The following is a 23,111-nucleotide window of genomic DNA, read 5'->3' as shown; positions in this document are numbered from 1 at the left end:
GACAGAAATGGTGATTCTGCTCCCCTCCCTGTACACAAATCCCCTTTCTTTGCTTTGAGCATTAAAACAAGCCCCACTGGGGATGGTGGTGTGAGCTGGCACAGCAGGGATGCAACAGGGAATGTTTGTGTTGCTCTGCAAGCAGGGCAGCAGTGATGGGGGAAGAGCAGAGATTAAGGGGGTGGGGAAACGAGCAATTTTTAACATCAATTCTATCCTCTTTGATAAAGATCTGATTTAATTTAAAGTAAATTTGCACCATGGCTAAATTTATTATCCATGATGCTGGACAGAGTTGGGATATTGTACTGCAGGATGATTGACACGGTCATCATGACCCTATTAAATCTACTGAATCTATTAGCTGCTCGCTGGCTGCGGGGCTTGTGATTCCCTCAGCAGAGTTTTGTGCTGAATATCTAAAAATCCTATTAGAAATCTGAATATTTGGGCTTCACTCTTGTGAGTCCTCCTAATCCCGTGGATAGCAGGAGCTGATGGCTGGGCTGCCTTGTGCTCCTGGGTCATTAGCTGGCTCCTCAGTGAAGGTTCACACCAGACATGAGGACCAGTTTTTAATGGTCAGGCTAACTGGTTAGTGGAACAAATTACCCAGAAGAGCTAAACTGGCACTTGGAGCCTTTAAAACACGATTTATTACTTGAGAGAGGAAGACTAGCTCAAACAGGACTTTTGAGCTGTGGGGTGGAACCAATGGGTAAAACTCCCGAGGTGTGTGGGAGCCAGGACAAAGTGACAGTGGTGTGGCCCGGGATGATCCTCAGCGTTCCCAGGGGCGTTCATGCTGCCACAGGCTGTGCAGCTCTTCATGTGTTCCACCAGGTCCTAGTGGGGTTGATTGGCCCCACAGTGTTTATTATGCATGGAAAAAAAGTCAAGAAACTTCAGCTGGGCAAAACTCGACATTGTTGTGTCCAGGACCTTGGTTGGAGTTGGCTGTGATGGTTTAAGATGTCAATGGGAGCAGCAGGGTGTCTGTAGAGGTGTCCTGGGTCTGTCCTGTTCTGCCCCAGCTCAGCCCTAACAAAGGATCCCAGTCAGTAGCTCTGTGTGCTAAATCACCAGAGCTAAATTAGCAGGGTGCTTCATCCTGCAGCCTTCCAAAGGAAATTCTGGTCATGCTTTTGACAAGCTTCTGTACTAAAACTTCTGCATGCCAACAAGGTGGAAATAAACTGGAGCTGCCTTCCTAAAATCTACTGGGGCTGGATTCTACAGCTCTTCCTGCGCTGGGACGTGGTGCAGTAGGAATGGATCAGCAGTGAGGAATCAGTGCTGCTCAGGCTGTAATGTGCTCTTTTTTGCATAGTGGTCTCATGAACTGATTGTCCATTAGTGGAAGCCATCTCTGGGTTTTCCTCTCATCCAAAAGGCATCTGGTGCTGTGCACTGAGGCTGTTGTGGGCTGTGAAGCCAGGGACAGCAAAGTGGAATTGATGGGCGGCCTCGCCTCAAATCCCTGCTCCTGCTTCTTGTTAAAATGGTAATGTGGGAGCACCCGGGGAGAAGTAAAATGGCACTTCTTGGAATAGCTGAATGTTTGGCTTTCTGCATAATAGATGAGCATATATCTTAGATCCAAACTTGTTCCTGGGAAAAACCCCAGTGTATGGGGAGGGGTGCTGTGGGTTCAGTAAAATGGTCACGTTGCTGTGGGTAAACAGGGGTGAAACAGCAGGAGGAGAAGCAGCTGCCACTGCAGGTTGGTGTCTCGGAGCAGCTTGTGCCTGGTGGCAGCTTCTGGGGTCAGTGTCCCCCTGTCCCCCTCAGGTGCCAGCACTCCCCACTGCCGCCAGCATGCCAGGGACAAAGCCATTGATCAGCAAGTCTTGTCTGTCATATCCCCCGAGCAGGGGAACAGCAAAGTGTTGGGTAAATCAGTGCATTACTCTTCACTGTATTTCGAGCCTTCAGCTTCGATTTTTGAATGCAGAGCAAAGACGGGGGCCAGTGCCAGGGCTGCCGAGGGCTGTGGCAGCGCCACAACGAGCTCCTGGGTTTAGCTTCAGTCACTTTTCAGTTACCTTTTGTGATGAGAATCAAATAACTTGATGATGGCAGTGACAAATCTTCAATAATTCATTACACTATAATGACATTACAACATCCTAACTCCCTCCCCCCCATTTTTTATTTCTGCTCTAGAGTGGACTTGGTGTTTTAGATTCCAGGCTGTTCATCCAGATATTTCACACCAGCCTGTCACCTGGAGAATTGATACCTGGCATACCCTCTCTGCAGCACTGCTAAACGGTTTTTCTTCTCGACTGGATAATTATATTGATTGTGGCTTAGGACTTCAGAAATTGGATTGTGGTTGCATAAAGTGTGTTTTGAAACCCTAATATAAGCTATATTATACAGAAAAAACTCCCAGCAAAACCAGACCACCACCACTGTCTTACCTAACTCTTAATTTGGTACAAATGAGGATATCTTTGACCTCATGTCTGATGGAAAAGGGAAGCTGCCCCTGCTGCCTGGCCCTTTGCCCTCTCTAACAACGGGGCTCAGGAGAAACGTGCTGGATCAAAACCTTGGCAGCTTCCCGTGGGTGGGCCTAGAGACTCACTGGAAATGTTGAATTTCTTACCCAGCAAAAGGTTCATAAGGATTTGACTTTTGATTTTGGGCTTTCGGCTGCCTGCTCAGGAGCAGTGTTGTGTGATCCCTGGGGATGGGGTGTGGAGGCAGCAGTGACTGCCTTATCAGGGAGGTGGAGACCACTGCCAGGGTGCAGAATCACTTTGCAAACCTGAAAAATAAAGAAAGAAGCTTACAATATATTTGAAATGAATAATAACTGCTTTGAGACCCTGAATACCTGTTTATCTCTCTGTCTGCTGTTTTCCAGGCTGGCCGCAAGGAAAGAAGTGATGCCCTGAACTCTGCCATTGATAAAATGACCAAAAAGACCAGAGACCTGCGCAGACAGGTAATGAATGTGTCAGAGGTGGTACTGGCTGAGACAAACGAGTGCCTTGCTGCATGCTTGCCCTCTGGGAAGTGTTGTCTGGGGATTTGTTTCTGCTGGGCAGTGGGTTTGCTGGCCTGTCTTCAGTGAATTAAAAGCCAGAAGCTTCCAGTGCGTGGCTCGGAGGGAAGCACGAGGTGGGAATGTAATTCCCTGTTAATTCCCTATTAACTGTGAGATACAAATGTTGGAGTCTTAATCATCCTCATGATAAGAGAGATAAAAAAGCCCAACCAAAACCTCCCAAAAAACAACTTTCACGTTGTGGATTTTGAAGATAATCAGTGATATTTTATAATTCTGGTGGTGCTCATCTCGACCTGTTTTATTTGAGAACTATATTTATGTAGCATCAGCCTTTTGTCTGTTTGATTTTAAAGCAATATATTCCTATTTTTGAGTAAGCGAGAATATGGATGAGGTTTGTTGAAAAATGTTTTTATTCTAGCAGAAAAATAAAAAAGTTAAATCAGTGTGTTGTTTAATCAGCTGAGGGAAAGCAGCAAATTTACTCAGACAAAACCAATATGAGCTGCTAAATCAATATTTGTGGCCAAACTGGTGACTTGCACTTCTATAACTAATCCATTTTTTAAGGAGATTTAATTTAAATTGAAGCAAAAAGTGTGTAGACAAGACTTAGTGCAAGGAAAGCCTTGGTCACACAAAGGAAAAGGGATCAATGACAAAAGTAGTTTAAGCTTTACGTATTAATACAGTAAGAGGGAAACAGCAGTGGAACACTACTGAAGAATAACTCATTCTTTTATTTTTACTTTAGCTCCGCAAAGCTGTTATGGACCATGTTTCAGACTCTTTTCTGGAAACAAATGTTCCTCTTTTAGTATTGATTGAAGCTGCCAAGAATGGGAATGAAAAAGAAGTTAAAGAATATGCCCAGGTTTTCCGTGAACATGCCAACAAATTGATTGAGGTAAGATGGTACAAATTAAAATTTAATTGTTGCTAGTTAAATTAAGGCAAGACTAGGCAAAACAGGTTTTTCAATTCTGTTGAAGCACAAAGCAAATTCTGTAATAAATTTCCTTTTGAAATTTTATTTGAATGAATTGAAACACTATTTAATATTTAAATAATTGAAAATGTAAGCTTATCAAAAGGAGCTGTTAAATAACCCATGTAGTTGTGGATATTACAGTGTGAGTGGATGATAAAGGTTTTGTTACTTGGAGGTGGTCATTTGGAGTACGGGAGACGGGGGCAAGATTTTCCTCCTGGACGGTTTGACCCATTGCTTTGAAGCCTGGAGGGTTTTTCTTTCCAGTAAAATCCCACTGAATATAAACAGGCCTTTTATGTGAAGGCTTTTAGAATGCAAACCTGCTCGTGTGTGTGTAAAGAGCAAACAAGACACTTGGAATGACAACACCACTTATCCCTGCCACCCCTCTGTAATGAAAACCCAAAGGCTCTCAGCTGGTGGAACTGCGGACCAGAGCTCTAACTGGGGGGGAAACCAGGTTAAATGGGACCAACCTGTCTTAATTGGAATCCCAGGGTCACTGAGGCTGGCAAAGCCCTCCCAGCCCATCGAGTCCCAGCTGTGCCCGATGCCCGCCTTGTCCCCAGCCCAGAGCACCGAGTGCCACCTCCAGCCCTTCCTTGGACACCTCCAGGGATGGGCACTCCAAAGCTCCCTGGGCAGCTCCTGCCAAGGCCTGAGCACCCTTTCCATGGGGAAATTCCTGCTGATCTCCCACAGCACAGCTTGAGGCCATTCCCTCTTGTCCTCTCGCTCATTACCTGCAGAAGAGGCTGACCTCACCTGGCTGCCTCTCCTGTCAGGCAGTTGCTTTAAGGGTTTTAGTGCAGTGTTGAGGGAAGCAGATTTCCACGGGAGGTGTGTCTGCAGAGAGCAGCTGCAGAGCGTGCCCCGTGCTCGTGGATCCACCTGGGGAGCCTCGGCCCCTTGCCGCCGCCGCCTTCGCGTGAGAGTTCTGTGCCAGCTGATGCTGAATGGCAAGGAACAAACAGCTATAGGTATTGTTGAGGAAACATGCCACTAGGAATAAGCTTCAAAAGCTCCTCCTGTGCTCTTCCATGCTTTGAGGCTCTGGCTGGTTGTGCTTAACCTCAGCAGCTCCCTGGGAGCAGTCCCAGGCTGTTTCGTGTGGTTTTGCTCTCTCAGTGTCTCTGGGTTTGATAATGGAGTCCATGTGTCTCCAAGGCTCATGGGGAATACTCTCACACAGCTGGGCAGATTCAAATTGCTCACTAATAAGACTTACCACACATCAGTAAGAGTAGTTTCTGACTGGCACAATGTATTTTTCGTAGGATTCTGAGTGCACTTTGCAACTGCCCCATAGTCTGGTGTGCATGAAGTTTGTCTAGCTCTTTAGAGCTGCTGTCTAAGCAATGAAAATCTTTAATTCCTTGAAGGCATCCATTTTTCACTTTTGGCTTGTCGTGTTTCAGCGTCAGTGCTGTCCTCCTAGAGTTGCAAAGTTATTCTAATCTAAATTTTAAGTAACTGACGTTGTTCTGCAAAGCAGCATGTGGAAGGAAGGCAGTGCTGCTGTGCCCTGCTTTGGCAGCAGGATACAGCCTTGGGAACACTTTGAAGTGGGTTTGGTCTAAAGCCTCCCTTCTTCATGTTGCAAGCCTGATTTATCTAAAAAATTATTTTTAGGGCTTGTTTACAGGAGAAGTTGAATGGTGTAACAATAGCAGTGCCTGTTCTGCCAGAGTTCTGCTACCTCCTCAGCAGATGTGTGGTGTCCACACATGGAATTTATTGGCATATTTACAGAGGAATAATTGTGCTGCTCTGTCCCTGAGCTTCTCCCCAGCCCTTGCCAGGTGAGCCCTTTCTCCCTGTCGCCTCAGGAGCCGTGTCCCACCGGAGCAGCCACAGTTCCATCCCCACTGGCACTGGCCCTACCTGGTGTGCAAACACTAAGCTGCAGAGGAGTTTTCCAGAGCCTCTGTACAGCCAGACACTCTTGTCTTCCAAGGACTATTCCCCTGAAAGTAGACATTCAGCAATATTTTTGACTGGCATCAAAAGTTTCTGCTAAAATGATACGCTGCTGCAACAGCTTTTTGAAGGCCTGGTTATTGCTTTTGCTGTCTGAAATGTAACTGTAGTTGCAGAGTGGCATGATCTAGATGGTTTATAAACCTCTTCCCTGAATGGAGATGGATTAATACATACACTTAGCTTCGACAGAAGGGGAGTAGTGTTCCTGCAGAGCCCTTGTCCCAAGGGGCAGGAGAGCCACTGGAGTCGTATGAGATGTCACAGTCACTGTGTGGGAAGATGGGTCAGGGTGGGTTGCACTTGAAATGTCTTGTGTCTCTGCCAGAATGGAGAAGGATGTGTGCAGGTTCCCTCGTGATTCTGCTCTTGGGCAGGAAACTCAGGAGAAACAATAAAAGGTTGTGTAAGAGCAGAGCAGAAGATGTTTTGCCTGTTGAGATGGGAAGTGATTGCTTCCACCTGCTTTCAGGGGGAGATGAGTGTGCAGGGAGCTTATCAGAGCTGCCCTCACAGGTGCTGCCGAGCGACTCGAGACATCAAATGTGCCCAAACAGCTGCAGCACAGAGTGGAGCTGTGGTGCATCATGCCCTGACTGACAGGCTCCTGTGATTTAGATGTAGAGGGGAGCACGTCCTTCCTTCCCTTTGATGCTGAGCGAGGGCAAGAAACGTGTGGGAGATGCTGCTCTGCCCTGGGGAGCTTGGCACATCCCCACTGGACTGCTGGGAGGGCTTGCACCTGGGGTCAATACCCCCGTGTCTGTGAGCTGGAGGAGTCAGTGAACCAACCCCTGAGAGATATATAATGAGATAGATGTATTTTATTTTATTTTATTTTCCATACTGAACTGTTGCAGGCGTTGGCCAGACAGGAGGAGTGGCAGTGCTGGTTCTGCCCTGGGTTAGCACAGGGAGTTCTTGCTCCTGCAGTGCAGGGCTGTTTATGGGCCCTCCAAGCACCCATAAAGAGATGCAAGCACATGATTTGGGTAATTTCGTTTTGAAATGTTCCCTTCTTGGCAGAACAGCACTGTCTGCTTTTGTGGTTCCTAACGTCCAGGCAGACAAATTTGACCAAAAGGTCCAATAACCACAAAAGCCTGATTTGCCTGCTGGGTCTGTGTCTTCTAGAGAACCCATACCAAGCACATCCCAAAGGGCTCCCATCTAATTTGTTTCCCACATAGTAAAATCCTAACCCTTTAATCCTGCCTTTTGAAAACTGTGTAACAGTAAAAGAGTAGAATGAGCCTTGTCTCAGTTGAATAATACGTTTCAAAGATAGCTTTCAAAATTGCTCTGTGCTAACAGACCATTAACTCTGGCTGGATTTGGTTAAAGGAGTTCAATTCAGGAATTGAGAAGCCAATTTCAATGTAACACACAAGAATAACAGAAAAGACAGCATTTGGGGAACCAGCGGAACAAAAACTTAAGTTCACTTGTAAACTATGAAAGTCTTCCCAGTTTCCAGATTGGGAACTACTTGCTCCATTCCAATGGTTTTTCCCACTGGGTGAGGTAGCCTTGGCTCTCCGGCCTCTGGCTTCGCTCTTGAGGAAGGACAGCTTGGCACTGGCATCCTTGGAGTGACTGTTTCTCCCCAGAAGAGACGGGGCTGTCCTGCAGCGTGGTGCTCATGGGCACTGATGTCACTGAGCACCACGCTGGCTCTTTGTCCCTGCCAGGCTTTGAAGAGCGTTTGGGCTGAGCTGCTTTTGTGCCTCTCCCCAGGGATGCTCCAGCCTGCTCCTGCAAAGGGAAAAAGCCCCACATGTTAAGCAGAAACCTTTGCTACACTGTTGAATGCTTTAGAAAAATAAAAATTAGCTTGTCAATTTGTCACTTTTTACGCTGTGACACAGTCTAACACTGTGTAGTTTTAGTGGAAAATTTTTCAGACGTTTCAGAAGTGAAAGGTAAATGAGGACAGAGTCCAGGTTAAAATCCTCCAGTTTACTTGCTGAAGAATATTTTGGAGAATATTTTGTAGTTCCTTAAAAAGAACAAATAATCTCCTCTTCCTCTGGAACCCACTACCCCTGTGTCAAATGTTTTTCTCAACTTAAATTTTATTTATAAGTCTTCTTCTCAGAGAAATATTGGTAAGACCAAGGAGGCAAAAGCTCTCAGTGGTGTTTCATAAGCATTGATTTTTTTTCTAATTGCTTTAATTTATCTGAAAAGACTGCTCTGTGCCTTTTTTTAATGCACTGGGTTGCATCTTGCATATGGAGTGATGATTTTCTCATTTTCAGTGAAACCCATGAACAGATGCAGACGGCAAATTTATTTGCTTGGAAAGAATCACATTTGGGCACTTGCAGCTCCATAAGCTTTCTGTAGCCTCTTGCTCTGACATTTCCCCCTTCTGTTGCCCTCACTGTCTCGCCCAATGTCCTGGAGTCATTCTTCAGATCTCAGTCTAAAAATACCCCTCTCCCAAAGCCTGAAGCCTTGCACACTTGCTGCATTTTTCTTGCAATTATCCTGATTTGCTCAGACTTGCAGCCTGTATGTTCTTCGGAGAGTCTTAACAGCTGCAGGTTTTTTACATGTGAAAGGCTTTTAAAAAATGTGAAGTGGATAAAACACAGCTTGGATTTAAAATAAAAACTGGCTTTTAGACTGGAGGCACAGTGAAGGTCTTGAAAAGCTGAGGTTTGGCTGTCCCCTGGTCACGAGGTGTCACTTACCTGGGCATGGCCAGGCACCATTCATTGCAAACAAGGCATGGAGTGGAAAAATCCAGCAGATCCAGAAGTTAATCTGCTCTGACAAGATTATCCTTTGTGTCCATCAGCCACCTGATTTCCAGAGTTTCTACAGTTTTCCAAACCTCTCTGGAGGTGGCTTTGCTCATGCTTTCAGCGCTCTCCCCTCCTGCCTGCCAGCACGGGGATGCTGTGGATCAGTCAGGGCTGCCAGGCAGGGATGAGGTTCCTGGGATACAGTGCAGACAAGCGCTTGGCACCCAACTCAGGTATTGACTTGGAGTGTTTTTCTGAATTTTATTCATATCTCAAAACCCAGCATTTTCCAGACTAGGGTCATTACCAGGGTACCTCAGCACCTATTTTTCCAGTACTCTCATTTACAGAGGGGAAAAAAATCTGCCAACTCAGGTTTGTCTTTTATTGCTTTTATTTTTAATGTAATTTTGTATTACAAGGGAAATGTCCTTGCACTGTGGTCTGGAGAAGAGAGACAGAGTTATTTCCCATTTAAAATGGAGACCAAAATGAGCAAAATATCTCTTCCAAAGCACAAGCACGTTTTCTGTAATTTGTCTGTAGATAGCCTTGGCAGCAATTTAAAACTAATGTCTTCAATAAATGACCAGTGTTACTCTAATGTGCCCTCTCAAGTCTGACACTCTTCAACAGCCGATGCACTTTCCTTGTAAGTTCATTTTATTAGTCAACTAATTCATAAATAAATTAAATTCTTCTCGTAGAACATGCTTTCCTTACATTCACAATCAGGAAAGCAGGAAAGCCCCAGCAGAAAAATGTTCCTACATTTTTCAACAAAACTGGGTATACAAATTTAATACATCATACATAAGTAAAGGCAAGTGACCTTTTAATAGGATAACTTCTGTTCTTGTAAGGTTATTTTTTGAGGCCAATCTTCTAATGCTACACCAAATAATGTATGAAAGGGTCTCTAGGATGCTGGTAGAGTTTAAAAATCATGTTGGAAGAGAAGTAAGAGACTTCAGGATAATCTTTCTGTCCAGATTTCATTGTAAGTGCACATGGGGAAGCAGGGCCACGACAGTGAAACTGATGGCAGGGATGAAGGGATTGAATCCTCACAAATCTGGGCAGGGATTGGGCTGTTTGGAGACAATTTCTGCCTTTGGAAATGCTCTTGGTTTGCTGCTGCTGCTCCATGGAGGAGAGACATTTCTGCCACAGCTCAGCCACAGGGACAGTCACCTCGCTGTGTGACTGCTGGCAGGGAGGGGCTTGCTCTGTGCACACCTGGGCCAAGGGAGATGTGGAGGGGGTAGAATTTGGAGGTGAATGAGTGCAGGGTGGGGAAAATACTCATGTGCTTTTATTCCACTAGAAACTGCCCTGTGTTTACTCTGTTCCTTTTTCCTTTGGAAACAGAAGCTTTTGTGGAAAGGGAAATGTGTAAAAGTGGTCAGGAAGTGTGAGAGCAGTTGGGTTTAGGTGGTGTTGACACGATGTCTTCAGAGGCAGCTGAAAAGCAGTAGAGTCTTTTCATTTTCCAGATATTTAAGTCTTAATTCCAACAGCATTTTTAAGTAGCTTTTTGGGTAAAGTTTTTATAGATGTGGCATAAGCGTTTTAATTCTTGATATTTAACTAAAAGCCTTGATGCATGTCTGGATTTTCATCATCTTAGTCATTAGCAATATTGGATTATTAGTCATGTCATGTCATCAAGGAGTTGCCTGAAATCTGTGTAGAGCTCATTACTGACACTGTTTTGTCGTCTTCCTCAAGAGCACAGTGTACTGACAATTACAGTTACACTGCCATGAACAGTTGTCTGAATCACCAGAAACTGGTTTAAGCAGCTAATAATAGGCACCAGCTTGGAAGCCTTTAGATCAGAAGGCAGCACGTTTTGAGTGATGAGCAAACTGAGATGGGAAAGAAGTACAATTTCACAGAATCCCAGACTGGTTTGGGCTGGGAGGGACCTTAAAGCTCATCCCATCCCACCCCTGCCATGGGCAGGGACACCTTCCATTATCCCAGGCTGCTCCAAGCCCCAATGTCCAGCCTGGCCTTGGACACTGCCAGGGATCCAGGGGCAGCCCCAGCTGCTCTGGGCACCCTGTGCCAGGGCCTGCCCACCCTCCCAGGGAACAATTCCTTCCCAAGATCCCATCCAGCCCTGCCCTCTGGCACTGGGAAGCCATTCCCTGTGTCCTGTTTCTACATACTCTTGTCCCCAGTCCCTCTCCAGCTCTCCTGGAGCCCCTTCAGGCCCTGGAAGGGGCTCTAAGGTCTCTCCAGAGCCTTCTGTTCTCCAGGCTGAACACCCCCAGCTCTCCCAGCCTGTCTTCATTTCCACTTTGATAAACACAGAGACATTTTTGGATAAGGATAATTATTTGGGTACTGTCCAGATATCACTACTAGAAACACTTTTATTTTAAGGAAAGGTATTTGTGTTGCTAAGAAGCATCTCAGATGAGGGTTTGCTTTGAAGGTTTCAGCTGAAGCTGAGCTCTCCATCACACACCAGTGGTGTCACTGCTGTCGTGGTAGCTCAGACAGACTTGTGTAACTAATGTGGTTTGTGATTATAGCATTTTAACACTTCAGCTTGTTTGTCTGAGGGAGGAATAGTTCCTGTGCCAGCAGTTACATCTGCTGCCACAGCTGCATCGACGAGGGGCACGGTGCCCACGTCGCACACTGGTGTTGCTGTACCAGCCCTGCTTTCCCTCAGGTCTGTAGAGAGGATAATCCACCAGGCTGGAAATAAAGATATTGCTGCACTTTCCTACTGTGGGTATGGTTTATGCCATAGATGTATTGATTCCCTTCAAACACCTCTTCTTTCTCTGTAATTGAAAAACTTCCCTGTTGGCAAGAGAGGAGTTGTGTCCATGCTGCCCTTGCTGTGTGGTAAATGGAGCCCAGTCTGGTTTGTCCTGATGCACAAACTCTGGGATTGCCCAGCTGTGAAAAATTTCCCTTCTCTGTGAAACCTTGGCAACACATGGATTGCTCTCTGTTGGGGAAGAACACTTCCTCAGGGCATGGAAGGAGCTCACCACTGTGGAGCAGAGCTTTTGCAGGACAGCTGTACCTGGAATGGCACCAGGGAGCTGGAGAGGTATTTGGAGACAGCTCTGGACAGTGGGAGAGGCAACTGCAAAGCTGTATTCCTTAACTAGAACTTTAAACACACTGATACAGCTAGAAATGTGGAAGTATGAAGATGTAATCCCAAACAAAAGGTGGTCACCCAGGAAAATATTAAGTGGTCATTTCAATATAACAGGGAGCAGAAGGTAAACAATACATTTATTTTTATACTATTACATTACTTACAAGAGCATGGGGAGACAGAGCAAGGGGGAATGGCTTCCCCCTGCCAGAGGGCAGCATTAGATGGGATTTGGGAGAGAAATTCCTCCCTAGGAGGGTGGGCAGGCCCTGGCACAGGGTGCCCAGAGCAGCTGGGGCTGCCCCTGGATCCCTGGCAGTGTCCAAGGCCAGGTTGGACATTGGGGCTTGGAGCAGCCTGGGATAGTGGAAGGTGTCCCTGCCATGGCAGGGGATGGCACTGGATGAACTTCAGGTCCCTCCCAACAGAAACCAGTGTGGGATTCTGTGATGTTGTCTCTGATCCCCTTCTCTTGACATCACTTGCCAGCCTGTTGAAATAACAAATGGTGTAACCTCCATTTCTCATTGTGCAAAACTTTGGAATCAAAAATGCCAACCTTTGCTTGCCAGTTTTGTTCCAGCCAGCTGAAACTTCCCCTCCTTGTGTTTATAACCAGACTTGGAATGAAAACTGTTGTCATCTTCGCGTGAGGCTGCAGAGCTCTGGAAATAGCAGTTCCCTCAGTTTAGTCCTTCGTTCCCCCCGGTGCTTTACGTCTGCAGTTTGTCTGTGTGTGCCTTGTTTTATTTAAAGACTTTTACTATTTTCAGTTAATACATTGGGATTCCGTTGCCCACAACAAGCTCTTGCAAGGTACCTTCTGTGGAGCTGCAGCCACATGCAGCTACTTAAGTCATATAAAATCACAAAGCACTTTGACAGCAGGGCTCCGGTAACTCTCTGCACAGTCCCAGTGGGTTTGATCCCAAGTCCTGCTGTAGTAAAGAAGTGGAATCGTTTTGTGTAATTCCTAGTTAGCTCTGCCTCTGCAAAATGAGGGGTTTGTAGGGTTGGAGCTGTAACACTTCTCCCTCATGCAGCACCTGTTAGGGCTGGCTGTTAAAATGCTCAGATTTGTCTTGAATATTGAGTGTAGTGTACAGGTAAATAAATAAATGTATGGACTTAGTGAATAATGAAAGCCTTTCTGGAGAGGGATGGGGATTACATAATCGACACATCTCTTCTGAGAGTCCTCGGTTGCCATTAGTTTTGCCAGAACAGTTGTTTCTGCAGATAAATTCATTTCCTGAGCTTTGACCAGCGTGAGGGAAATCGGGACAGGTTTTTTTTAATATGGAGAAGGAAGAAATTAGCTGTGCTGTGTTTGAATTTTGTGAGAATATCAGATACACTTTTCTTTAGCAAATCCCTAGGAGGAGAATGTTCAATTGCTGCCTGTCCATTCTTTCTCTTTTTGCTTTAAAAATGGGTGATTTTTTAAACTGCTTAAAAGTTGGAATTTGCATTCCCAGCGAAATTGTAAAATGTAAAGCAAAGAAAATAGAACAAGCAGCTGAAGTTTTGAAGTTTGATCAGAAATGAAAATGCCAGGAACACCTTTGAAAAGCTTGGTTTCCGTGGTGTTGAAATTCCCAAGGTATCTGTGCACACATGGATGTGGGTTTGTTATTTTTGTGTAAGAGTTTTCGAGCACCGGTTACGAGAGGATTCTGCTTAATGTCGAGCTGAAAAGTTTGTCAGTGTAAGACAGTCGGAAAACTTCTTTCTGCAACACTACTTTTACAACTGCAGGTTCAAATGAGAGTGCTCAGACTCTCAGGATTCAATTAGTGCGTGTTTGGCTCCTGCACAGCGATGTGTAATCCGGGGTTGTAGCAATGCTGGGTGGCAGGGCCAGCTCTGACAACGTTCAATTATGCAACAATAAACACATTACAGAGCCTTCTTTGGGCTGCACCAGCTCGGGGTGGTTGCAGCAGCAGCACCTGCTTAGGAGATTTTGCCTTCTTGACTGCCTGAAGAAGCTGTCCTGAAAACTTGACCTGTAAATAAGGAGGAAAAACCTGGGAGGTGTTTCTGTGAAGTCAATCCAGGTGCATAATTCAGAGGCTTTAATACATACTTTTATTGTCAGCCTCTGAAATCCTTGCAAAGGAAGGTTTAAAGTGTTAGAGATTATAATTCCTTTCTTTTTCTCTTGCATTTTTTGTCTCTTGTTGAAAATGCAGTTTGCCAGTCCTTCATTAAGAGTTCCCTGTAAAGCAACCCCTCTGCCTAAGCCAGGGAGTCTGTGCAAGGAGAAGGTGGAACAAGCACCAAGGTGGAGCATTGTTACACAGAGCCACAGAATGCTCGGAGTTGGAAGGGACCCGCAAGGATCATCAAGTCCAGCTTTTAAGTGAATGGACCCACAACCTCGGTGTTATTATTAGCATGGCTGGGTTATGTTCAACAGTGTAATTTAAGAAGCTTAACACTGACCCCAAACTTGTGTAGTTGAGGCTGCTGCAGTTTTTTAATTGCTGGAAGACTTAACTTCTTAGTCGCGATCTGAACAAATTTTGAGTTTAAAAAAAAAACAAACCCAAAAAACATATTTCATGTGGAAAAGGTACAGCCTGTGTCTTGTCTGGGAAGGCGGTTCTCTGCCACAAATTGTTACTGATGGTAGAAAGAACAGCTTTAGAAATGTCAAGTTTTTCCTGATTTAAAAATTAGTAAATTCTGAAGAGTCAAAGTTAACTAGAATTTGAGATGGAATCACTCTGTGACAGATGGTACAATATTTTTTTTAATATTGGATTTACACCTTCTTACTAATACCATATTCCCAGCTGACCCTTTGCCCTGAGATAGTGTCTGCCTCTCAGAAGGAGCCAGTTAAGTTATGCCTCCTCCAAAGGCACAGAACCATGGAAGCATTTAAGTTGGAAAAGCCCTCTGAGATCCTTGAGTCCAACCATTCCCCCAGCACTGCCAAGGCCACCACTAAACCCTGTCACCAAGTGCTACATCTGCATGGTTTTTAAATGCCCCCAGGGATGGTGAGTCCACCACTGCCCTGGGCAGCTGTGCCAGGGTTGGACAATGCTTTCAGTGAAGAAACTTTCTCTGGTATCCACCCTGAGCCTGCCCTGGCCCAGCCTGAGGCCGTTCCCTCTCCTCCTGTCCCTGTTCCCTGCCAGCAGAGCCCGACCCCCCCGGCTGCCCCCTCCTGTCAGGGACTTGTGCAGAGCCACAAGGTCCCCCTGAGCCTCCTTTGCTCCAGCCTGAGCCCCTTTCCCAGCTCCCTCAGCCGCTCCTGGGGCTCCAGCCCCTTCCCAGCTCCCTTCCCTGCCCTGGACACGCTCCAGCCCCTCAGGGTCTCTCTGGCCATGAGGGCCCAGAACTGGACACAGCCCTCGAGGTCCCTCAGCAGGGCCAGCACAGGGGACGGACACTGCCCTGGCCCTGCTGCCACCCCATGGCTGGCACAGTCCAGGGACCATTGGCCCCCTGGGCACCCCTGGGCTCGTGTCCAGCCCCTGGCACCACCACTCCCAGGCCTTTCCTGCTGGACACTTCCCAGCCACTCCTCCCCAGCCTGGAGCATCCATGGGGTTGTTGTGATCCCCAGGCAGGACCCAGCACCCGGTCTGGTTGAGCCCCATACAACTGGCCTCAGCCCATGGATCCAGCCTGTCCAGATCCCTCTGCAGAGCCTTCCTGCCCTCCAGCAGATCCACACTCCTGCCCAGCTCGGTGTTGTCCGTGCATTTACTGAGGGTGCCCTCGATCCCCTCATCCAGGTCACCAGTAAAGACATCAAACAGGACTGGCCCCAGTGCTGAGCCCACTGATGGGACCCCCACTGATGAACGGCCTGGATTTAGAGCCATTCCCCAGCGCTGGTTCCTGCCCTCCCGGATTGTGCCGGCACCAGAGCCACTCACCTCGAATCATCTTGCAGTGTGCTGATGTCATCGCTAAAGACAGTGAGATTTGAGTTTCAAGAACTGATCAGTGCATGAAAGCCCCTCTCCAGACGAGCCTGTCCAGCTGCTCCGCTTGGCACCGTTCGTTCCGTGCTGGGAATGGCTGGGGCTCTGCACTACATTTGTCACTGGGGGGGAATTTAAGCTCATTCCTCTAAACACCAGCAGCTGCTTGGTCTGCCCTGCCTCTTGGGGTGTGAGGAGCTGTCTCTGGGCCGTGGCTGTAGACGCTGAACTGAGGGAGCCTTGATGCTGCAGCAGAAAGCTGCTCTGAAATCGGTCTGTGAGCAGCGAGAGGTGTCTGAACCGCGCTGGGCTGCGGTCTCGGGGCTGTCTTCATTCCCAGTGTATTTTTAACTTTTTTCAAGAGATTGCTCGTTATGCTGATTACATTATTTGCGATGGTTTTGTCTCCTTTGATGCCTGTGCTTATGTAAAGGGACTTGGTGATATTGAATGGTAAGAATGAACAAATGCAGCGGGAATTCAATTGCTATTTTGCTCTCAAGCACAAGTGTTCTTCTTTCTAAATCAAGTCTGACCACTTACTATGTCAGTCAGCTGCTTAGCTGGAGACATGGAGAAACTATTTAATTCACATTTGATTTAAAGGAAATTTTTGTTCGCTTGAGGTGGATTATTTAATTTAGAAGTTTTGGAAATGTATGATTTCCAAGTGCTCTGTGGGCTTTAAAAGAGTTGATCTTCATCTCAGCTACAAAGCCCAATGTATTATGTGTATGTGCCAAATAACTGGCCAGCAGTACCCTATCCTCTGAAGAGAGAGGGAGTTTGAAGTTATTTGTCAGATCACCCAGAAATTGTTGAAGATGAGTCCTTTCGGGTACTTTTAAAATTAAATTTCTTAATCCTGCAGCTGTCCACCTCAGCTGGTACGTGCAATTTCAGAATTCTGTGTTACAGAGCACCTGATAATTGCTGACAATTTAGAATACCTCATTGTTATGTCATCTACAACTTGATTAATTAGTAGACACAGCTCTTCTTAAATTCCAAATTTTAAGAGGCTTGTGAGTGTTTTCCAGTAGTTTGACAGAGCCTTCCCATGGGTGCAGTAATCATTGCACTGCTGTGGATTTACAGCCCTGTCTGCAGCACTCTGAAGTCATCTCAGCTGCTGCCAGGTCTCTGCTTCGCTCTGATGTTCAGCAAAGAGTTTGCTGGGAAGTTTGTGTGCTGGGCTGGCACAGAAACCAACCCGGCAGAGGGAATAGCTGGCTTCTGGATGAGTGTGCTGAAATGAAGTGTTGAGCTCTGGAGCCGCAGCAGTGGGATGGGATGTGGCAGCCAACAGTTGGATTGTCTTAAACTGCCAAAGACCCTCAGTCAGGGAAGCACACACGCTCCTTTCATGAGGGTTGGCAGTGCCAGTCGGGCGCTTTCTAAAGAAGAATTGCCATCAGTTGGGTATTCAGAAGAGAAATGACTGTTCAAAAATGACTGTGCAAAAAAGCAAATTTTCATTATACCATGGTGGGGACACTCCATTATGAACTTCTTTGCCTCTCTGTGTTCAGACAGAGCAGGGTTTCTGTGCGCTTGATTCATCACACTTGGCTTGAGAGACAGCACAACATCTCCAGATATCGGAGAGGCTGATTTTGTGGTGCTTCAATGTCGCTTTTATTCTGCCCCTACTCAATAGAGCTTTGTGTTCTCCTCGCTCCTAGAGATTGTAACTGCTGCTGTGGAGGCAGGAATGACAGGGAAATATGGACCATAAAAAATATTGGCAAACTGGTGTTTCTCAAAAATATGACCTGTGCTTAAACCAACAGCAAAATCTTTATTTGACTTTTAAATCATGGCATCTGATTGTCTTTTGATTCTTGTGAGCCTCTAAACAAAAGCATGATGTACTGCAGCCTGCTGGGAACTAGGGATTTAAGGCATGGCAAATGTACAGGAAAGCTCCCCATGTTCAAACACAGTCCCTGTGAGAGAGGGTGTTCCAGGCCAGCTGTTGGTGGGGTGCCGTGCAGAGGGGCTGGGCTGGAGCCTGCTCACGTGTGGTGGCAGAGAGGAGGAGCAGAGCCCTGGCTCAGCTGGGCCCTGCCTGCAGCACTGTGCAGAGAACTGGGGACATCCTGCAATTCACCCCTGCATGTGCAGGACTTGAATCCAAACACGAGTGGAAGAGAAACTTCAGGAGCAGGACACAAATATTCCTGAGAGCTGGCAGAGTTTCCTCTGTGTTGTTGATGCTGCAGAGTCTTTCTCTCAACTTTGGTTTGTTTTCCTCCAAATATGTGCCGTCACAGCCGTTTGCTTGCTTGTGCTGTGCTGTGCTGGAAACACCTCTCCTCTTGACACCCTTGCTTTCCATCCTCTGGAACTCGATTTGGAGCTGGAGGGAGGAAGGGGCCATGTGCTTTGCAGTTGGAACTTGCATTTTGCTCCCCAAATTGATCATGGGATTGATGAAAAATGCTGTTCAAGTGTAATGGCACGTGATTGATGATTTGCAGGACAGTAATGTATTCTGTGTGGGAACATCTGCCGTGAGGGAAGGGCTTGGGGAGGGGGAATAGCATGTGGTAGAGCTGCAGATACTACTTCAAAATGACTTATATGAATGCGAAGAATAGTTTAATTAAAGGCAGAATGGAAATTCCCCAGCCTACAGAGAAAAGTATCTGGAGAAATCTGGTTCAGTGGTGTTACTGAGCATCTGCTGGCTCCTGGTGATGCTTTTATGGCACATTTACAGGGGGCTTTGCAGGTTGCTCTGCCTCTGGAAGGACAGTACTTGGTGTTCGTCTCAGTTCACTTGCTGCTATTTTTACAGCTTTCTGTGTTCAAATGGCTCAGAATAACATGCTTGTCATTCACCTGTCAGCTGAGAAATGTAACTTATTTCAGACTTCCTTCCCCTGAGAGTAGCTCCAGTATGAGAAATATCTTCAATTACCAAAGAATTCTGTGCTGTCCCCATCCTCCATGCTCTTAAAAGGCAGGTATTTACAGAGGTCTCTACTTCAGGCTGCCCTAGTTAAGGGTGATGCTGTACAGCAGGTCAAGGTTGTGGAGTAAAGTTTTTAGCATCACAAGAAATCCTGTTCAAGTTTTGGAGGCCTGTGGATGCATCTTGAAGATCTCCTGTACTGGTTTTATCTGATGAATTGCAGCATAGATGGAGGAGGAACACCTGCCAGGCTTCACCTGCATCAAAGCTGTGTCCTGTCACAGAGAGGCCCTCATGGAGCACCAGCAAACCAGCTCGGGCTCTGTGGGGTTGCTGCTGTCTCACCCCTGTGTGAATGGGCTGTTAAACTGGAACTGCAGCTGCTGCCAGCGCTGCTGTTGTGCATTTTACTGGAGAGAGCTGACCCTGATCAGTGCCAGCAGTGATGTCTGCCCTGTTTGGCTGGCTGGGGGTGAGAGCTGGACCTGCCCCAGCCCAGAACCCCCCTGCCCTGGGCAGATCCCACAGCGTGGGCAGCAGGGGAGGGGGGATTCTGCCCCTGTGCCCCCTCAGGTGAGAGCCCACCTGCAGAGCTGCCCCAGCCCTGGGGCCCAGCACAGGAAGGGCCTGGAGCTGCTGCAGCCAGGCCAGAGGAGGCTCCAGCATGATCCGAGGGATGGAGCAGCTCTGCTGGGAGGAAAGGCTGCCAGAGCTGGCATTGTTGAGCCTGGAGAGGAGAAGCTTTGGGGTGACCTCACTGGGGCCTTGCAGGGCCTGAAGGAGCCACAGGAAACCTGGAGAGAGACTGTGGAAAAGGGACTGGAGTGCCAGGACACAGGGAATGGCTTCCCAGTGCCAGAGGGCAAGGATGGATGGGAGATTGGGCAGGAATTGTTCCCTGGGAGGGTGGGCAGGCCCTGGCACAGGGTGCCCAGAGCAGCTGTGGCTGCCCCTGGATCCCTGGCAGTGCCCAAGGCCAGGCTGGACATTGGGGCTGGAGCAGCCTGGGGCAGTGGGAGGTGTCCCTGCCCATGGCAGGGGGTGGCACTGGATGAGCTTTAAGGTCCTTCCCAACCCAAACCATTCCAGGATTCCATGATCCGACGTGTTACGGATTTTATGTCTACAGAAGGAAAAGGTGCCATCAGTGGCTTCAAAACTGGTTCGACCGGAGTTAATGTGGGCACTTCATGTTCCATGATGGGTTACTGGTTACTGGTCACTGTTGGGATCAGGCAAAATTTTTTTACATAAAGAAATAACCTTCAAATTTAACAGTTGTCTCTTGTTTTCTCTCACCTCTGACACAGGTTGCCAACTTGGCCTGCTCCATCTCAAACAACGAGGAAGGGGTGAAGTTGGTTCGCATGTCAGCCAGCCAGCTGGAGGCCCTGTGTCCCCAGGTAAGGAGGGGCATCACAACAGAAGACAAACCCCCACCAGCTGGGCAGCTGGTGCTGCTTAGGACATGCTCTGGTCTCAGGATGGCTGGCTGTGCCTTGCTGCAGAACTTGTTTTTTCCCTTAGAGAATATGTAGAGAATGAAATGCAGCGTAGGCATCAAGACTTAGGAACTTTGAAACCCATGGCAAAGGAATCACTGATGTGAAAGGGTCGTTTCTATGTCATAGCTCTAATTCCATTTGGCCCGGATATTCCAGTAACCTGCAGTCAGTAGATGTGGGAAGCTTCAGTGGTTTCCTGTGCACATCTGTGCTGCAGGAAGGTGCCTTGTGAAGGTGCTAGCACTGCTCCTGGGCAAGCTGTAAGATGAATTATAAAACACTATTTTTGCCTGAGTAGAATATAAATATGCCAAAAAATCTTCCCGATGGAGTAGGATGAGAGGAAGTTGGCTATGTGTGAAGAGTGGGAACCTGGCTGAGACTACCTTTTAATTAATAACTTTTTAATGTAAACAAGGAAATTAAGTTTATGTAAGCACTAGACTATCCTCTTCCTTTTTGACAGCCTGGTGTTCTAAATGTCAACAACTAGATACTTGGATGAACCCCTGAAGACTGCAGGGTGCTTTTGATTCGTGTAATTTACATTTTTTAAAGCAACAGGAAATTCAGATCTAAAACTTCCAAATAAACTGTTGCTGGTAAGGAGGAACTAATAGAAAATATGTGCTCAGAAAAATTGCCAAAATGGTGTTTTATGAAAATAAAGTGTATTGTCTCAGGACTACTCAGGAGTTTCTGCAGGTTTTCCCATCTATTTTGGTCTTTTTTAAAACCAGTCGAAAGGAAGAGAGATGTTCACCTGTACCCACCTCGGGGGGAGGGGATTTTGAGGGAAGAGGTGCAGGCAGTGTGAAGACCAGGACTGTTTTACCTGTTGTATGACCTCCAGGTAACAGTGCTGTTAAACAGGTGAAGACAGGCCCCTGAGCATAAAGCATTAAATGCTGTCCAGGAGGCCTTGGGGCATGCCAGGGTGGCTCTCTGTGGCCCCCACTCCTGCATTAAATGCTGTCCAGGAGGCCTTGGGGCATGCCAGGGTGGCTCTCTGTGGTCCCCACTCCTGCGTGTGGCTGAGCAGTTCTCTGCCTCCCACCCTGGGGTGAGGGCTGTGCATGGCTGCTGAAACCAAAGGTCAAGTTTTGCAGTTGGAACAAAGCATGTGGAAGAAAAATCTTTTAGAAATCCATCTTCCTTTGATATAAGGGCTTGCTCTTTTCTGGAGGAGCCAACTAGGCTGATGTAAGGTTTTTTTTAGTTATCTCCCAGAATATGGGTGTCTAACGCAGGGTGTTCCAAACAAATGCTGCTGCTTTTGAAAATAATCATCTGAAGAAAGTTAGGTTCTCTTTGAATCTAAATGTTTCTGGTGGTTGTCCAAGTCTGTGGGGGTGTTTTCCTCTCCCCATTGCTGAAATTGTGCGTATTTCAGACTCTTCTATCTTTGCTTTTCCAACAACTGCCTATTTAAATAGATCTACTCCTGTATAAAATAAGCACCATGGTAGTCAGCATGAAATAATGGCCCAGCTGTAGTCACCAGTCACCAGTGTAGCCACATCTCCTGAAGTGCAGCTGTTAACCTTTGACTTCGGGGATTATGGACAATATATTTAACACACATTGGAAGCTCTGAGTATCTATAAATGCACAAGGGCTTTAACTGATGGAGTTTGGCTTTACAAAGGTCACATCTCTGAACTTCCAAGCCTAGAGTTTAGATGTTCCACTGCACAGTCTTGCCTTAATTTCAGGGTCATCACCAAGAGATTAGTAAATGACGCTATAGATGTTCATAGCATTGAAAGAGTGCTTTTATATTATATTACATGCTCTTGGGCTGATTCTTTAATGTTCTAAGAGTATTTAAACATGTTGTGAATCCTGAGGGATAATTAGGGGCACTTGTCTAAGCTGTTTTACAAATGGCATCTGTGTTTTCTGGTAACAATAGCTTGCCTTGTGCCAGTGCAAGCAGCACAGCTCTCCATCCTCCTCCTTCTCAGCTGCCTTCCTCAGCTTGTCCCCAAACCTTGGGTATTCTCCACAATCTCTGAAAGGTTCTCAGTATCATGAACAGCAAAGTGGGATTTTATTTCCTTTTTTAGACAATTACCTATTTATTCTGCAGTTTATTCCTGATGAGATTCACAGCTGCATCTTGAATCCTCCTAGGTGGCTGTGCTGGACAAATGTGTGAATTGGGCAGAAGATACAGGTTAAACCCAACATTATGTGCCCCATATGTTGGTTGGGGTTTTTTTGGCTCAGATGGTATTTTTCCTGGAAGGTGCTGGTTTCAGAATGAGTCAAGTCAATCAGTAATTACAGTAGTCTCAGAAACTTAAAGATGTCAATAGCACACAGGAATATGGTGTATGAAATGTAATTCAAAGTACTGCTGTGCTTGAAAGATGAAACTGAAATTAAATGCACTTGAGTCCCAGGTAACCTCTTAAATAGTTTATCTGAGCAGAGGCCATTCTGGGAGTAGGGAATTCCTGGTTAAAGAATGATTTCTGCAGAAATCAATCTGTAGAGTTAATTATAAAAGCTGTATCTCAAATAGAGCAGTAATTTGCTCCCTTGCCATCAGGAGTCATTGAACTGGCAGCAGGAGGAAGGAACATGCAACTCTTCAAGCTGGCTAGGGAAAACCTGGAAGTTTTGTTGGTATTGACAAGCAGTCAGTCCTTGCCAGTGTCACCCTTGGGTTCAGATGTTCTCAGGTTTGAAATTTTCTTTGAGGAAAAAGAAAATGCAGAAAATTTTTCATGGAAAGGTCTCTACAGAAACAAGCAGTCAATTTATTTAGCGTGGTTTTGTTACTGGAAATCAGCTCTTCCTCAGGAGTAACATCATCTTTCCTGTTTGTGGGTCCCCAGCCAATTAGCAC

The 23,111-nt window shown here is 46.5% G+C and overlaps 1 protein-coding gene across 1 annotated transcript in view; it reads left to right on the top strand.

Annotated features, from left to right (window-relative positions):
- CTNNA1 (catenin alpha 1) overlaps positions 1 to 23,111 on the top strand; it is a 120,861-nt gene that overhangs the window by 68,131 nt on the left and 29,619 nt on the right. Inside the window, exons 8-10 of the mRNA XM_048320109.1 lie at positions 2,876 to 2,956; positions 3,777 to 3,929; positions 20,060 to 20,152. Of these exons, the coding sequence (XP_048176066.1) occupies positions 2,876 to 2,956; positions 3,777 to 3,929; positions 20,060 to 20,152 (327 nt within the window). The remainder of the gene's footprint in view (positions 1 to 2,875; positions 2,957 to 3,776; positions 3,930 to 20,059; positions 20,153 to 23,111) is intronic.

This window comes from Corvus hawaiiensis, chromosome 15 (assembly GCF_020740725.1).
Source record: "Corvus hawaiiensis isolate bCorHaw1 chromosome 15, bCorHaw1.pri.cur, whole genome shotgun sequence".
NCBI classification, from domain to species: Eukaryota; Metazoa; Chordata; class Aves; order Passeriformes; family Corvidae; genus Corvus; species Corvus hawaiiensis.
Note: the sequence above shows the minus strand (reverse complement) of the source record. Positions and strands in the feature narration are given on the sequence as shown.